The sequence below is a fragment of the Ostrinia nubilalis genome, chromosome 1 (genome assembly GCF_963855985.1).
Source record: "Ostrinia nubilalis chromosome 1, ilOstNubi1.1, whole genome shotgun sequence".
Classification (NCBI taxonomy): Eukaryota; Metazoa; Arthropoda; class Insecta; order Lepidoptera; family Crambidae; genus Ostrinia; species Ostrinia nubilalis.
In genome coordinates, this window is record NC_087088.1 from 1675339 (window position 1) to 1694538 (window position 19200).

The 19200-nt window shown below is 39.0% G+C and overlaps 2 protein-coding genes across 2 annotated transcripts in view; one reads left to right on the forward strand and one right to left on the reverse strand.

Moving 5' to 3' along the window:
• Nucleotides 1-4783, reverse strand: part of LOC135076957 (obscurin) — a 155442-nt gene extending 150659 nt beyond the window's left edge. Inside the window, exon 1 of the mRNA XM_063971487.1 lies at nt 64-4783. Coding sequence (XP_063827557.1) covers nt 64-4656 — 4593 coding nt within the window. The 5' untranslated portion in view covers nt 4657-4783. The remainder of the gene's footprint in view (nt 1-63) is intronic.
• LOC135078003 (14 kDa phosphohistidine phosphatase-like) overlaps nt 1-19200 on the forward strand; it is a 516815-nt gene that overhangs the window by 25103 nt on the left and 472512 nt on the right. The window lies entirely within an intron of this gene.

Genomic DNA, 19200 nt, shown 5'->3' on the forward strand with positions numbered 1-19200 from the left:
AATATCAAAATAGTGAAACCTACATACGGTTGACTGTTTACAGTTATTCTAGTAAGTTTTTACCTTAGGAGGACTTCTGCTACAACTAGAACGAGATCTAGATAAAGATCGGGACGGATATCTTTTATAGCTTGGCGTGTTTTCTAAACTGCTCATTCGACTTCTGGTATTTTCTCTGTCTAACAAAACTCCGCTGTATCTTCGAGACCAACCACCGAACTTGGTGATCCTCTGATTGTTGCTAATATTGCAGTAGCCAGTAAACGTTTGCAAGTCTTCGTCGTCATTGTCTACCACAGGACAGCTGTACATTGAAAATCTATGGGCTGTCGGCTGACTAAGGTTAAGAGCTGAGAATACGTGCATCGGCTCAAAATGTCTGATTCCGCTTTCGTCAAGAACTGTGTATGCAACTTGACCGGTCAACACGGCGCGGCTGGCTTCACGGGGCACGACCGCTTGCAAGCCTTTTTTCATAATCAAAAGAGCTCCAGGGTGCTTTTTCCGCTGGAATAGGAAGTCTTCCATCGCCAAACTGTTTTCGGGATCAAGTAAACTCAGTGGAACGTCGGCTGAAGTCATGAGGGGTGGTTCCTCGGGAACGATCATAAGAGCCGCACTTTCTCGCACTAAATCCCTGAGATTAGGATCGGTGCGAGCCAGTTCTGGGTTTGTCTCTAATTTTTTAAGGGCAGAATTGAGACTCGGCGTTTGATCAGCCAATTTTCTCATAACTGTCAATCTTTTCAAAATATTAAGACTCGTCGCATCATTAGCGATTTGTGCCAAGCTTTCTTCATTATTAACGACAGAAAGTAAGTTCATAGCGACATCCCTCATGCCCAGTATCTTAGCGAGTCCCACTGATTGAACAATCAGTTCTTTCAGATTTTCTTGATTGGGATCTTGTAGCATTATATCTAACTCTTTGCTGCTAGCTTCTTGCACGGCAGATACAATAGCTTTCTGCAATGTTTCAGTTGCTTCATGGTCTGTTTTCACAAATGAGATTGAGTCTGAAATATGAGCCAAAACGTGATGCAGGACACTCGCGTCATTTTTAGAAATATTTTTGAAAGCAGGACCTAATACCTCATTTTCAGAACTCAAAAAATCTCCGAACTTTTCTATGATGTCTTCTTCGGTAAAGGAATGTTTATGCAAACCGTTATTTACCGCAATTTTGATTAATTCTACTTTAGGTTGTGTTGTGTTGTCAAGTATTTCTTCACAGAGTATTTCTTTGTCTTCGTTCGTCTGCAGAATTTGGAACATAGATGCCACAAAATCTTCGTCAATTGTATTTCCTAATATAGTATTAATAGATTTGAGTATAAGCTGATATTTTTCTTTACTGTTATTATTGTTGACTTCTTCAAACTGCTCAGCCGTTACTAAAGCAGCCAACACAGCAGCAGCAATTGAGTTTTTAACATGTTCCTGCTGAGCTGTTTGCCCATTTTCTTCAGTCGGTCCATTGTGTTGTTGAATCCCTAGTCTTTTTTTGTCTGATCTTCGCTTTTTCTTGTCATTGATCGATTCATTTTCAGAATTATTATCACGAATTTCGGATTTCAAGTGAGCACTCATTTCTATGATCGAAGTGATAACTTGCATTAATTGATTGGCAACATCATCTTTCAGTCCAAAATCGGTCACAAATGCTTTTAAAGCTTCTGCATTCCTTGTTTCATTCAAAACGACGTTAATAGCAGGTAACTCAGCTGGGACTTGCCTTCCAATAGACATACCAGCTTCTGAAAGCTGTCTTAACATGTTTGTATCGATAGTTAGCTCTCCTTTTGTCGATGTAGTGTCATTTGGGTTCGTTTTCACTTTTAAGAGCTTGAGTTCCTCTGGAGTGACGACAAAGCTTTGAACTGAAAATTCAAGGCCTTCTTCACCTTCAGTAAGGTCAGGGGCAACGAATTTCAAGCCCTCTGGCGTTTGAACTATCTGTCCAGGCACAAATGTCACCCCATGATCGTCTGTTTCAATAACTCGTCCAGGCACAAATCTTGGACCTTCTTCAGTATCAACTACTTGACCAGGTACGAATCTAGAGCCTTCATCTTCAGTAGAAATAACTTGTCCAGGGATGAATGTTGGTCCAGCCTTTGTTTCAATAATTTGTCCCGGAACAAATCGCGGCCCGTCGATAGTATGTATTGTTTGACCGGGAACGAATTTAGGGCCTGTTTTAGTATTTACTACTTGACCTGGGACGAACTTAGGTCCATCTGCAGTATCTACTACCTGGCCTGGAACAAATTGTTCACCGTTTTCTGTGAACACAATTTGTCCCGGCACAAAAATGCCTTCGACCATCATTCCAGGAACAAAGCGAGACTCATTCGCTTCATTTTTAACCAATCTTCCAGGCACAACTTTTCCTTCAATTTTAGGTATTCTTGGACCAGGGTAAAACTCAATACCTTTAGCTGTTTGAATCATATGTCCAAAGACATACAAAGATTCTTCAGATAATGAGCTTGTTTTGATGTCGATAGGAAGGCCCACAGGAGCACCTTCAGAGAAAGTAATATCTTCCATTGTTTTTGCTACCGAAAATTCAACGTGTCCATTAGATTGAACAAAAGTTTTTCCAGGCATAAACTTTTCTCCTAACTCAGTATGGACTATTTGTCCTTCAATGAACTTCGGTCCATCTATTGTTTCCACTGTTGTGCCAGGAACGAACTCTAGTTTGTCGCCACTCGTAGTTTTTGTTATGCCAGGTACAAAGCACGTTTCACCATCAATGGCTACCGTTTGCCCTGGAACGAACTTGAGGCCATTAGGAGTTGCAATGGTTGCACCGGGAACAAAGTGTAACTCATTATCTTGATGAACTACCTGTCCGGGTATAAATTGCCATTCATTGTTTATTTTGGCATTTTGTCCGGGCGTGAATATATTACCGTTGCTTTCTGTTATTGTTTGACCAGGCACAAATTGGACTCCTTCTGGAGTCAAAATAGTCTGACCTGGCACGAACACATCTTCTGGGCCGTTGTTTATTATTTTTCCAGGGACAAACTTAAGTCCTTCCTGTGATAGCACTGTTTGACCTTCAACAAACCGATACGTGTCATCTTTATTTTTGATTGTTTGTCCACATACAAATTCTTCTCCATTTGTCGTTTCCATCACTTGTCCCGCAAGGAAGAAGGGTTCATTTGTGTACTCGTTGGTGACAATATGTCCAGGAATAACTGCAGGACCTGCAGGTGTATTTACAGTCAATCCTGGTACGAACACAGGACCTGAAGGAGTTTCCACAGTTTGGCCAGGCACAAAGACAGGTCCTTGAGGTGTGTTGACATGTTGACCGGGGATGAATTTTTTCGCCTTGTTTATGTCTAATGTCAGGCCTGATATTTTAGCAATTTTTTCTCTTTTACCCTTCTTTATATTTTTAACTAGATCTGGCAAGTGCTCTAAAATAGGGAGCATGCCAATTTTATTTTCTACAACTAACTTTTCTGTGACGTCTGATGTTTCAGTCAAACGTTCTTCTGACAGTTGTTTCACAGCAGTTAATACTGTTTCATCAGGCCGTGTCTTGACTGGTTTCAGTGGGTTCACACAAGGAACATTTTCTAAAGACATCGAAATATCACTGATATTTCGGTCAGTTTCATAAATTTCAGCATCACAATGATGAGGTGTTAACTTCACCGGTATAGGTAATTTACTAGCCTTCGGAACTAAATGTTCATCATGTTGATGCATTTCTTTTTCAAACACGTCCCAATCCCAAGATTCAATAATAGGATGCAACTGATCTCGCCATTCACCACTGCACATAATAATACTAGACTTTGAACGCATATGATTAACATCATAATTCGTTGAAGTGAAAGTTTTGACGTCGTGTTTTTCGTGTTTGTATTCCTCTAATTTTGCTTTCTTAGCCATTCGATCTTGACGATGTCTTTCCTCTTCCAACTCCTGCACCTCAGCCAACTTTTCTTTGTTTTCAAATATCTTTTTCATCGATGAGAGACCTGCTCGTTTTCTCTTCTTTTTCTTTTCTTCCAATTCTTCTAGTTCTCTTTGTTTTAAAACTTCTGCGTTTGGTCCCTCTCCTTCGTACATTTCTACGTCTTCAGTAAAATCTTTGAAGTCCATCGATACACTGCGGCCTTGTTTCATTTTGATTAGCACTGTGTCCGAATCCTTCGCCAGCATGACGTCGCGCACATCACCATCGCGGACGGCCGCTTCCATTTGAGCCGAGAAAACTAAACTGCACCGTCTCTCTTGAACCGTGTACACATATCGCTTGTCTTCGGTCACTTGTTTTCCTATCAGCATTTCCATTAACACTTTCTGAGCCTCGGTAGAGCCGTCTAAAACGGGGAAAATGTATCTGTAGTCCGGTAGCATTTCGTGCTTTCTATTACCGTAGTTAATTTCGGGCGCATAGTGGTGCGGGCCGAGTTCACCGGATACGTTAGTAATTTTGCATTTGGTCTTTCCCGAGCGGGAGGTGAGTAGCACTGGAATGTAGTGGTGAGACGGGAGTCCGTAGGATTTGCCGGTGATCCTGCAGCAACGCTTGGCGTCCGCCGGCGAGATGGGCAGAAGAAGCGGAAAATAGTTGGGTTTGGGCAGCCCCCTGCTGCGGCCTGTGATTCTGCAGAACGACATTGTTGCTGATTTGTTTTACGCCGGCATAATAATATTTGTTTGTAAACTCGAGTGTTTGCGTGCGCGGCCGATGCGGCGGAGCGGCGGTGGCGCGAGTGGTGCGTGAGCTCTGAGCGTGGCGCGCGGAGCGACTGGCGCGGACGCCGACTCGCACCTTCGCGGAGGCAGACGGTGCGCCCGCCGTATGCTTTTTCCGGTTACAAGTTATTTATAAACAAAAGAAAGATGAATATATTTTTTAAGCAAAAATATATCGATCTATCTCATAAGATCCATTCACTAGATCCATTATGGATCTACTGAGATTTTATTTTCCAACTAGATCCACCGTGGATCTAATGTGAAGTTATTTATCATTTGATACACCATTACTCCTAGTCGCTACAAATGGATCTGATGAGAATATTTTTCTCATTAGATACAACTTTTTGTAATGGATCTAGTGAGAAGAAATTTAAACTACATAAAAAATAGTTGCTCAACTTCATACGAATATTTGTCAAAAAAAATGTTATCTAACTTTTTCAATAACGTCACTCATTGAGGGTTCGGGGTTTAAATGTTATAATTATTATTCAAAAGATAGCATGATTTTAATTATATTTATTGCAATTCATATAAAAACAAAACAAAAAATACAGGCTAACCAACGACTTTTTCTTTTTCAAGGCAGTTCTAAAAACAATGGATATTTTTGTAATTTATTATCGACTAGCGGCCGCCCGCGACTTCGTACGCGTGGATCCCGTTTTACCCCCTTCATCTATCTTACGCGATTTAGATTTTTTCATACAAATGTTTTTTCCCGCTAACTGCCGTTCCCGTGGGAATTTCGCACTGTTGTAACTAAGCTTTAAGTTTACTAAGGGACCTGCATGCCAAATTTCAAGCGTCTAACTTAAGCGGTTTCGATTTTTCATACAAAAGGATTTTCCCGGCAATTCCTGTTCCTGTGGGAATTTCGGGAATTCCTTTCTTAGTGCACCTCTACGGTACCTAAGCTACGTCCCTTCCAAATTTCAAGTGCCTACGTTTAGCCGTTTAAGCTGTGCGTTGATATGTCAGTGAGTCAGTCATACCAAAGGATTTTCCCGCTAACTCCCGTTCCCGTAGGAATTTTGCAATATCCTGTTACAACTAAGCTTTAAGTTTACTAAGGTATCTGCATGCTAAATTTCAACCGTCTAACTTAAACGGTTTAGATTTTTCATACAAAAGGATTTTCCCTCTTATTCCCGTTTTTGTCCGAATTTCGGGAATTCCTTGTTGTAACTAAGCTCTTAGTTTACTAAGGTACCTACATGCCAAATTTTAAGCGTCTAACTTAAGCGGTTTAGATTTTTCATACAAAAGGATTTTCCCGCTAATTCCCGTTCCCGTGGGAATTCCTAAGTATCCTATAACCTGCCCAGGAGTATGAAGAATAATTGTACCAAGTTTCGTTAAAATCCGTCGATTAGTTTTTGTTTCTATAAGGAACATACAGACAGACAGACAGACAGACAGACAGACAGACCGACAGACAGACAGACAGACAAAAATTTTACTGATTGCATTTTTGGCATCAGTATCGATCACTAATCACCCCTTGATAGTTATTTTGAAAATATATTTCATGTACAGAATTGACCTCTTTACAGATTTATTATAAGTATAGATAGGATTCATTATGGCTTTTTTTGTATTTTTAGAAAATTGCCACCTGTGATTTCGATGTGAGAAAACTGAATTATTTTTTCTTTTTTTCTTCCCGAAAAATGTATGGATAATTTTTGTATTATTATTTCCATAAACTTTGATTTTTTTCTAATTACTACATGTGATATATCATTGGAAAGAAGAGAAGCTAGAGATGTTTTTAAGATCATTGGCTATTCATTATTATAACCATTTTTTTTTAATCGAATCGAAGTTGATTTTTTTATCGTTTTTGTTTTTGTTTAAGGGTGAATATCAACAAACTCGTTTTTTGCCTAATTCCGGTGGCGAATTTTAATTTCCACTTTCCAAAACTTTTTTGTGGCAGAAATAATAGTAAATAACTTGTATTATTCAATGATATGGTAGAGATCAAAATATTATTAATACTTCTCGAGATATGTCAATTTGAAATTATCAAGAGCCACCGAAATTGTATTTGAGCCACCGGAATTAAGAACCAATCCACCGAAATTTATTTATACAGCGGACTTCGGAATGTTACGGATGATTGTCTCAAATTACTTATTTATTTGTAATCAATTAAGTATTATTATCCAGTAAAGATGTTTATAATTAAAAACAATATTCAGGCCTGTGTTGTGACCCTAAAAAAGCATCAAATCTTCCCACGTGAGTCGTAATAGCCGACTAAGGAATCAAAATACTGGAGGGTGGGCTGCAGCATCTTTCCGGGTATTATACTACCATACTGGAACTACCAACCAGCCTGCTAAGCATGGTGATAACGGCAAAATCCCTCCATAGAGAACAAATCCAAAACTTTCTGGCTCTAGCCGCCAACAGCCCCGTTATTCTAGAGTCATCACAAAGACATCATACATGACCCTCAAACCCAGAAACCAACTCTAGTCCCGGGAGGGCGACCAACTGCCCCAGGTTGGTGTTAGGTTTATCTTCCATAAGTAAAAATATTGGTCCAGGCTAGCCAAGTTTTCATGATGGTATCATACCTATCCTATACTCAGAATTACGCAACTAATTATTCGCTAAAGACCATGCGAACTGGAGATTAAGTATGAAGATATTTCTAGATCTATCCCAGCTACTGAACTAACACATTACATATTTGTGACAGGGTAATTTAACGGAAAACTATGCAAACCTAGCGACAATGAGCTAGATGAAAGTAGTACAATTAAGAAACGGAGGACTAAATCCAGCCAGCCTCATAGAGAGAGAAGGCCTAGCAAAAGATGCCAGAACTGTAAAAGCGTACTGAGCTGCACCCTAATAGTACTGCAAAAATCAAAATGTAGTAATCATTTTTAGACGAACAGGCAATTTAATCACATTTGCATTCTCCGATCACCACACAGCTTATGACCGCAGTCTATGAAGGAACACTATCTGCGGTTGCGATCCTCATCAGTGAGGGACCGAGGAAGAAGAAGAAGTCATCACCGAAATAGAAGAATGCCGAATAAAAGATGCTCAAAAGCTGTCGACTGATGAAGCCTAAGCCACGACCAGTGCCAATCCAGCTCCAAAGCCCCACGAATTTTCATCTCGAGTGGCAGAATAGATTGCAACCTACGAGACTAGGGAAATTTTAGCTGTTTCAGGACTATTCTCATCTGTTTTTAAGATTCTGCTTAGTATCGATGTATAAATAGCTATCCAAGTCCTCACGCTGATACAAAGTGTATTATAGAGACGATTTTTTTGTAATAAATCGAAAGTATGTATTTGCGAGGACCAAATTGAATATACCAACATGAATAACGAGGATAGCAGAACCATTTTGGTAAATGCCTAAGCTGCTAGGAGAGATTAAGAAGCACTACTAGTAATTAGGCTGAAGATCGAGATTATTCCGACACTTTAGCGAAGATATCCTAGACTTTAGCTTGAGTGAGATTAGAATGCCCTATTAAAAACAACAAGGTATGTACCAGGAGATAATGAAATCACAACTGAGCTTATGAAATCAGATGGAATGCTAGTACTAAAGTTCTCTTAAATACCACCATGTTTATTGGTCGATAAACCAAAAAATAAGACATGGTGGTGGTGCTAGAGACTGGAATGGAATGGACGTTGGCGATGGTCCAGAGTCAGGTGAGGCAGCTTTTTCCTGAAACATCCAGTCTCCCAGACAACCTCATTTTCGAAAAGACGTTTGTAATACTACGTACATATTTAATGCTGCGTCAAATTATGCAGAAGACTGAGGACTATAATCAGTCATTATTATTGGCCTTTTTGTACTGTCTTCGATTCGGTCAAGACCTGGGCTGTGCTGCAGTCTCTTTAATGGCGTCAAATTGACTGTCGATACATGCAACTTCTGAAGTATTTGTATGAAAACTTCATCATATCAGCCCTCCCCCAAGATCAGAACTCGAAACTTATCTGATTGCTGCGAGGGTTCAGAGTTGGAGACACCATAATCTCTTAAAGTCTTCACTACCTCCCACTTCGAGGTTTTCAAGCTTTTGAGCTAGACCGAGCTCAGTATCAAGATACGGCGAGTACATCACACAACTTCGATTCACTGACGATATTGTAGTTATGACTGAGACCTTAGTAGACCTAGGTACAATGCTCCAGAGCCAATAAGACCAATTCCGGCAATAGATTCGCCACCGGAGCCACCGAAATTGCGCCACCGGAATTGAAAAACTGTTACAAAATTCAAATTATAAAGAAAACTATAATTCTGATCAATAATTTCTGTATGCAGATACAACAAAACACCAAACTTTAATCATGTTAAAGAATCGTTTAGCATCTAAGTAAGTAGCTTTCACTCATACACTTGCCAGCGAAATTGAAAAATTTTGTATTCCTGTGCCGCTGATACTAATATTTACGGGTCTGCTGGAAAAACAATACCACAAGTCGCAAGTCTTTATAGCCCGATCAGGAGGACACAGTTGAGTGATGCAGGGAAGAAGAACTCTACGTCTCTCAAAGCTTCTTTGGAGAAGTAAGAGAGTGTCGAAATTGAGCCACTATAATTGCTTTTTTTCGTGGGACAGTTTTGAAAGGCTATTTAAAACACTTAAAATATGAAATATCACATTTCTTTCATATCATTTGGAAGTCTTATTTAATGTATTTTATGGCTATACTATTTTTAAATTACTAGAATCCCCGAGAAAGAAGGAATAACACAATTTATGAGTAGAAATAGAGTTAGGACGCGCCACCGCTATTAGATTTTGGGTCTTTGAAAATTTTTTTAGTACATAAAATAACTACCTATTGTCCTGAAGACTTTGCTGTCGTGTAAAACGCTGTATAAACTATATACAGAAAAAAAATCATCGCTCCAGTTACATTTCTCCCATCGATTCTCAGCTCCGCCGCGTAAAAAACGTGTTTGGGATATTCACCCTTAACTTTGGCGGCTCGTAACTAGGTATCGAATCATTATCTGGATCTGATATTAATTTTATTTGACCAAAAACATATTCGATATTAATTCCAAATAAAAAAAATTGGTTGAAAATACGCGAGAAAAAAAAATTAAGCAGTTTTTAGATCAAATTTCGGAAAAAAATAATACAAAAACACCAATTAAAAAAAAGCTCACTTAGCTTAGGGTCAAATGGGCGAACTTTTATTCTAAAAATGTTACCTATACAACACTCACCTTCCACCAAACACCCTGTAATGCCCTGTATACACATACACTTGAAAAACATAACCCTCCTTTTGGCGCAGTCGGATAAAAAGTACCGAATGACGGACATTTAATTACTACTTATCCTACTAATACTATAAGAGTAGGCGCACACCGTTGATTTTTCGTCGGCCGATAGTTTAGTCGGGCTGTTGATCAGTATGGGCATGTATGGGGGTGCGCACACTACGCCGATTCGATTTGGCCGATTCTTCATACAATTTGAAATCGGGCAACTATCGGCCAACTAAAAATCAACGGTGCGCGCCTACTCTAAATGCGAAAGTTTGTATGGATGTCTGGATGTCAACATGTTTGTTACTCTTACACGCAAAAACGACTCCTTTTGACGTTCGTAATATATTGAAAATAAATATATTTTATGTATTTGAATCACAGTGTACCATTAATTAGTAAAACGGGGTACATGCGTACAAAGTCGTGGGCGGCCGCTAGTGTGTAATAAAATTGGCATTGATGTTGTAGTCTATCCAATAAAGTTGATCTAGCAGAAAAACTGGATCTAGTAGTGCTAAAATCTCTGTAGATCCATGGATCTGAGTTAATGTATCCAGTGGGATAAAAAGTGTCACTAAATCCATCGTTATGGAAATCAATGGATCCAGTGAGAAAAAATCTACATAGATCCATGCTCGAGCATATCAATAGATCTAATGAGAAAAATATTCTCCTCAGATCCATTTGTAGCGACTAGGAGTAATGGTGTATCAAATGATAAATAACTTCTCATTAGATCCACGGTGGATCTAGTTGGAAAATAAAATCTCAGTAGATCCATAATGGATCTAGTGAATGGATCTTATGAGATAGATCCGTGCAGCCAGGCAGTCATATGTCTTATTGTAAATATCACGTAGAACTCATCTTACGCAAAACAAAATACCAAACGTAACTTGCCAACGCAATCATTAACAACATGTTATGAAGTGCTGCCAAAATGGCAAAGCGTAAAAAATGGTGCAACCTTTGTTCGTTAGAGCTTATTTGCCAAATTACCAATTTAACCAATAACTTTCCCCAGAGGCATACAACGAGGCATCATTAAACGAGTAATTTATTCAATTCTAAAATTAATACTTAAAGATTCCAATTTTCAAACCAAAATTACTAGATCTCGACAAATTCGACCATCAACGCCAACTAATCATATCCTCAAAACTTAATTTACAAAACTAATTGATTCCTTGAACAATGATTGACGGGAAAATTAAATCACACTGCAGCGCAGATGGAGTCATCTTGTCTGGAGTAACGGCTAACCTCGCTGTAACCGTATTTTTAACGCGATCGGAACCTTGCTCGCGTGCAAGACGTGAAGGAAAGCAGTTATTTCTGATACTTTCGTTAAGTGCTTTGAACGTAAAATAGAGCGGATTGTGTAAATGTGCATCCATCTGCTCGTTTCGGATGATGATTACAGATGAGGGCAGATATGTACCATCCTAGACTGCATCCCACTTAACATCAGGTGCGATTGTGGTCAAATACCTGCCTTGTTATGCATAAAAAAAAAAAAAAAAAATGATTGTTTCGTGTGGCAACATTTGGAATAGCTATAGATTGTAACATAAAATGTCCATGGTAATATGCCTAATAAGTTAGAAAACTTTATTGAACTATCACATTAATGAAGCTATCAATGAACTATTAATGCCACATTTAGTAGAAGTAGCCTAAGTAGTTGAATATTAACGAATATTATTCAATAGAAGCAAGGTAAAGAATTTTGGGCTGACTGTATTTGTCGAAAAAAAAAAGCAAGGCAAAGATAAACCACTTTCGTATAATAGTATAGAGACGGGCAAATAGAAGCTTCTATCAAGTAGAACGCTAAACTAGGGGAGACTGGGTACGGATGTATGTCATCATTGATACAATGATGACAAAGGGAAGGGTATAAGGCGACACGACAAATAAGGTTGTATGTAGTACACTAGTCGCCCGTATGCCCTTCTCCTTGTACCCCTCACCTACCGAGCACTGTTCGATAACATTTGAGTTATTACAACCGTACCCTGTTACAACCGTACTCAGTCTCTCTCCCCTACTCTACTACTGACATAATAGCATTCAGGTAAGCGCCGTTCCTTTCAACATTTTGTGAAAGAGTGTTGATTGTTTATTTAAAATCTAAATGTAAAACCAAACGCAAATTAAAGCAATGGCAAAGTGCTGCGATGAAGTTTGTTTTTAAATATTTTTCTGCTTTTCAGCCTTGAATGCAGCCTGTGTTTTTCGTTTTCTTTATTTTGTTTTGTAGTCATTAAATACTATTTTAAAACCTTTTTACCTGGCGCCGCTCTGTGGTATCTTGATTGGCGATTTTAATATGGCCGTCGGCTGAAGCTAAAAATTTATTTATTAGCGAAATTACGGTTTGTATCAGATTGGGAAGTAGTGGAAGACGATTTAAAAAATGAGATATCTTTAACAGAGTATTTATTATTTGACGCCACCATTTTACTTAGTGGTTAGCGTACCGGACTATTATACCAGCCGCAGCAGCGGGTTCGATCCTCGCACAATACTTACTTTAATAATGCACATTGCACACCATGCCTAGTTTTCTACCCTATCCTGATTTGGGACTAAATGACGAAGTGTAAAAATGTTCCAAGATAATTTTATTTATCTACATTGCATGGCTGACAATGCGCAAGAGTCCTGTCTGCTCTGTCCTCGTCGTCACCCGGACACTCGAGGTGATCGTGGACAGGCCTTATCATACGTGACTCATTGACATTAAGGTCGTTTTCTCATGTCTGTTATTATGAAACTTTCTGATGCGCGTGCGCCGTGCGCCAATAGAAATGAAACGGTGACTCACGTAGATAAATAACGTAAATTACATTTTCATGGAACACTGACCATGCGAATTGTTTGTCAAAATTTTTAGAAAAGTCATGAGTATTTATGTATTTTGTAGTATAACAGGGATATCAATTTCCCCGTTTGTTTTTGTTGATTCATTAAAAGTGATTAGGTAAGTATTGATTTTAATAATTTTAGTAAAGAATGATAAAAGGTTGTAACGTAAATAAGCCTGACTATTTTTCTCTCCTTTTCTTTTTATATTTATCGCCTACAGAAAAAATATTTTGACGGCATTGCTATCATGTACCTTATTTCAGCTCAAGCACACGCTTTTTAGGGTTCCGTAGCCAAATGGCAAAAAACGGAACCATTATAGATTCGTCATGTCTGTCTGTCTGTCCGTCCGTATGTCACAGCCATTTTTTTCCGAAACTATAAGAGCTATACTGTTGAAACTTGGTAGGTAGATGTATTCTGTGAACCGCATTAAGATTTTGATGCAAAAATAAAATAATAATAACAAATATTGGGGGCTCCCCATACTTAGAACTGAAACTCAAATTTTTTTTTTTCATCAAACACATACGTGTGGTGTATCTATGGATAGGTTTTCAAAAATGATATAGAGGTTTCTAAAATACTTTTTTTCTAACCCGAATAGTTTGCGTGACAGACGCTTCCAAAGTTCCAAAGAAAAAAGTTGCCCCCCCCCCCTCTAACTTCTAAAATAAGAAAATGAAAAATTGAAAAAAACATATGATGTACATTACTATAAAAACTACTAGTAAGTAGTTTTTTTTTAATACCTCGTAAATCGTAAACCGCTTATTACCGCGTAATCTTTCATAGGTACTAATAACTTAAATAAAAAATAATAATTTTAATTTCATAAATCAATGGTACGGAAGCCTTTGTGCGTGAGTCCGACACGCACTTGGCCGGTTTTTTATTTTGATAATTTGTACGATAAGCAAATGTATTGGTAAAACATTACACATATAATTCATACTCAATAAATAAATAAGTTTTCTCATGATTCCTCCATAAAATAACATCAAACATTGCAAAAAGTTTACATGTTGTCACGCACGAGAAATCAGTGATTTATAATTAAATATCGTTATTTTTTATTGTCCCACAAGGTAGATCTAGAGACGGGACAGCGCCGGAAACGTCGCCCGACGACACCTGCGGCGCTTCCGCAGGATGCCGTATAATTAGATGTGGTGACATTGCGCGCGCGCAAGTTCACCACTACCTGGCTTTTCACTTGGCAGTGCAATGCTGGGCAAAAATAAATAAATATGCGACAGGAAAGAAATTAAGATATTTACGGAAGTATGGATTTCACTGATCATCACTTGCTATCTATCAGGCTAGATGCACGCCAAGAGCTTTTCTGTTGTGTGTGATAGTATTTTCAAGTCTACGTCCGCTAGCTAAATATCTTTTACCTACAGCGAAGAAGCTTTTATCTTGGATTTCACCTGATGGAAAACGATGATCAAGCCGAACTTTAATTGGAACCTTCATAGATCTAATCTACTTATTTAGCAAAAATCCGGCTGGATTACGCAATCATAGACGAAAGGCTTTCAGTTATTAGAATGCATGAAATGACAAATCATAGAAACAATTTTCTCAAAATTCTGCAAATAAAATTAAATTAAATATAATTTTTGTGACGCACGCAAACAACCGTAGTATTACCCGTTGCCGTTTGAACCATAGACGAAATGATAAACGGACTGAACAAAGATCCGCGTGATTTATGGTGAATTCAAAGCGCCGGCCCGTCTGCCGGCTCTTTCATCTTCAGTGATAAATCTTTAAGCTTTTCCGCGAAAAATCTAATTGAAAATTGTTCGATAGTTTTCCCGGCCTGCTTATCTCGGTTCTAGCTAAACGATTGTTCTCTAGAACAACAATGACAATGGATGGATTTAATTTATTTTAGACATATATTAAAGGTGTATTCACGACAAATTAAAACTGCGGAAATAATACAGCACCACCAGTAGAACTGGGAATAGTTATAATACCTGACCTAGCAACGACGAGCCTCTGTCATGGTTGGACGTTTCATACGTCTTTCTTTCGTGAAGAAACACTAGCGGCTCGCTACAGTTTGGGCAATTAAAACAGCAATAAAAGGATAGAACGAATAAACGTTACAAAGCAAGTGTTAAAGGACGATGACATAAACAAAAGACAACGTTAATGAACTGGCTTTCAAACAAAGACGATCTTTAACAAATGTCAAATCATCCTGTTTGTCAATAGCCGCGTAAAGTTCTGCAGTGTAAGACATGACCGTATCAGTTCTGGGAACGGCGGGAAAACTCATAAAAAGATTCTGGGAAAATGCCCGCCATCGAGTTTGCCTTGAGGAAAATTAATGTTAAAGTATTTTTATTTACAACGCAGAGTCATGTAAATAATTACACATTTCATGGCTTCTTTAAATTAACACTGTGATTCGTGTAAAGTTCCCTGCAAAGTGCAATGGAAAACTTTATTTCTACTGTGTTTCACAAACAGCGTGATCTCAATTTAACCTTCCAAAACTTATACATCTCACTATTGTTTTTATAGAGAGAAGAATGACCATTTTATGTTGAAATGAAAATATCATTTCAACATAGGTATAAGTACCTGTCTCTATGCTTTTCACTTGCAAGACTCATACCATGTTTTAAATTGTGTTAAAAATAAACGAATGACGAAGACGACAGTTTCTAGTCCCAGTTCTTTCAATCAGCAACCGATTGTCTTCCCTATCTAGTTTTCGGGTAGCAAAATTGAGACAGATTTTATCAGGAAAACAAAACAAGGCAAACAAAATCAAAACAAAACTGGACATCACCTCGACTCAAAAGCTCACCTGCAATCACCTGTAAACAAAACCTGCCCCAAAATAGACCTCATCATCCTCGGAGCTACAGGCGTGGGAGGCGAACCTCAGCCAACACCAATAATAAGAACAAGAACTAGGTCTTGCGCCCGACGTCGTCCGCGATATTATTTTAGTGTAATGGAGGCAAGCTTTTAGAAAACAAAACATTTTTGAGTGGTCTTGTATTAAGACAATTATTTCTTGCAGTACTGCGGTAGATTTTATTTAGTCTTTTTCTAGACTTCCTGGAATAGTTAATAAGATCCCCACAGCAAGACCTTCAGATATATGGGTACCGTACTCTGGGTATCAATGGTCGGTAGATTTTGTTCCTGGCAAGAAAATAAAACAAAGGGTTTCCCGATAAGGAGAGGACTAATCAAAGCTCTAACCAATACGTCATTTTTAATGGGTAAACCGTGATATGCATTAATCCTTATTTCCTAAAACCTTTTCTAAACGAAGAAGATTCTAGTCTGAACTGCCAAAACCTGACTGAAGACATCCATCGATCGACAAATTCAATCACAAATAAAATCAACGTTAGTGAAAGATGCAAAAATAGACTGCGTAGACGGACGACGTGACAAGCATTCTTGATAAGAATTGTTGAAACAATTTTCAGTGAAATGCTGGCAAATAATTCGCGTTTCGAGTTGTCCTACACACACCTTGTATTAATAGCTGGCGATGGACAGGCCATTGTTTTGCACAAGATAGCAAGATTCAATAGTTCCACTAGGTTTGCATAATTTAGCATAGTTACAGCATTTGCCAAATAAATCGCACTGCGCAACTCAGTCACCATTCTCCAGTTTCAATTAATGTATTGATTGGACTATGTTTTACATATTTACAGCTGAACCATTTAAATGAATTCAGTGAAAAATCATAGCAGTAGTTAGTTCCTTCATGTCCTATTTGTCTGTGCCTTCGCATTGTACACTTATGAAGCAGAAATGATTATGATTATGATTGCAGAAATTGCATAAAATAAATTGCGTAGGTACTACATGTTACATCCTCGTATTCTATCCATACTCATTTGCGAAAGTAACTCTATCTGTCCACGGTTATCCTGGTTTTTGAAAATGAGACATGCCGTCGATGACGATACCTCGGTCAAAAGCTAGAGCGTCTCTAATCCAAAACATAGGTCTAATGAAAGAAAGAAAGAAAGCTGAAGTTATCTAATGCATTGATGATGTAACAATAGGAAATACTGCTTATGCAGAGTTGGGAAAGGGACACGCGCGCAGTAAGGTCTTCTGTGACATACCAAACCTCACGCAAGCCAAGCCGCAGTTAAAAGTAAGTCTTAATAATCCATAAGCAGGTCTACTGTGTATCTCTACCTGAGCAGTGCAGGTGCTTCTCTAATCGGCGGCGCTAGTGCGCGATGACAAGGGAATGTGCGCAAGCGCGTGCGCGTCTAAAGCCTGGTCCGTGAGCCCAAGCTACCCATCCTTATTGCTCGCGCGTAATTATGTTCCTGTCGCGCTCGCACACTCACTGCGGGCGCCCGTCGCACAGTCACGACAGCAATATAATTACGCGCGAGCGGTAAGGATGGGTAGCTTGGGGTCATTGGACAAAATTCTACGTGCTCACGGACCAGGCTTTAGACAATACGCGAGCTTCGTTATCTAATCAATGCATTGGTGACATCGTGATTGGAAATACTACTCACGTAGAGTTGGGAAGAGGACACGCGCGAGATGAAGTCTCCTGTGACATACCAAACCTCACGCGAGCCAAGCCGCAGTTAAAAGTAAGTCTTAATAAACTAAAACGCAGGTCTACTGTGTATCTCTACCTGAGTTGTGCAGGTGCTTCGCTAATCGGCGGCGCTAGTGCGCGATGACATCGGGAATGTGCGCAAGCGCGTGCGCGTCTAGACGATACGCGAGCTTCGTTATCTAATGCATTGGTGACGTCACGATTGGAAATACTGCTTACAAAGTTGGGAAGAGGACACGCGAGCAGTAAGGTCTTCTGTGACAGACCAAAACTCACGCGAGCGGGAGTCGAAAGCTAGTATTTGGGAAGGGGACACTAAAACTCGCACGAGTGAAGCCGCGATCAAAAGCTAATCTTTATGATCCAAAACGCAGGTCTACTGTGTATCTCTACCTGAGTTGTGCAGGTGTTTCGCTAATCGGCGGCGCTAGTGCGCGATGACAACGGGAATGTGCGCAAGCGCGTGCGCGTCTAGACGATACGAGAGCTTCGTTATCTAATGCATTGGTGACGTCACGATTGGAAATACTGCTTACAAAGTTGGGAAGAGGACACGCGGGCAGTAAGGTCTTCTGTGACATACCAAACCTCACGCGAGCCAAGCCTCAGTTAAAAGTTAGTCTTAATAATCCAAAACGCAGGTCTACTGTGCAGTAAGGTCTTCTGTGACAGACCAAAACTCACGCGAGCGGGAGTCGAAAGCTAGTATTTGGGAAGGGGACACTAAAACTCGCACGAGTGAAGCCGCGATCAAAAGCTAATCTTTATGATCCAAAACGCAGGTCTACTGTGTATCTCTACCTGAGCTGTGCAGGTGCTCCGTTAATCGGCGGCGCTAGTGCGCTATGACAAGGGAACGTGCGCAAGCGCGTGCGCGTCTAGACGATACGCGGGCTGAAGTTATCTAATGCATTGGTGACGTCGAGATTGCGAAGAGAGCTTACATTACGCAGTTTTCTAGAAGTAGATTGATATTTAGAAGCAGAAATTACTTAAAAGAGAATGCATTGTTTTAAAATAAATCATGTCAGCTCTTAGCTTTTTAACCGACTTCAAAAAAGGAGGAGGTTATATGTTCGGCTGTATGTATGTTTTTTTATACTACATTTTTATTTTAGGTTTAGAAGGCTTAATTATGTATCTATTTGTTTTTTCTTTTCATGAATCTTCAAGTAAGACCCGAATCCATGAGCTTTTATTAAATTGCCAGAAGATGATGAGAGAGACAGCCGTAAAACTAGTTAAAATAATAAATTAAAAAAACGATAATTCGATTGTTACGCTCTGACGCTCCATAAATTATTTGATCATCTACTAATTCAATTAACCTTATCCATCAACAAATTGTACAAATAACACCAGACTAAAGCGTTTCTAACTCAATACTAATTTTTGTTCTAATTTACACCAGCCCAGCTCATGTTTTCGCTATTATTAAATTAGTTAAATAGGGTAATAGCCGAGAGAGATCCCTACGATTGTTGTGACAGGGCACCTCGGGAAAAAACTTGTAGTAGCACCGATATACGAGCGTTTATTTTTAAAACGTTGTGATAATTTGATACGTTAATTTGTTTAAAATTAGTTGTTTAATTGATGCGCCATTTTTTTTTGTTTATAGATGTTATTTTTGAATGTATCAAGTGTGTCATCGCCACATGATTTCTTGGCTTGATAATTGATTCCAATCATTACAACATCTGTTTACGTTTTGATGGAAAAT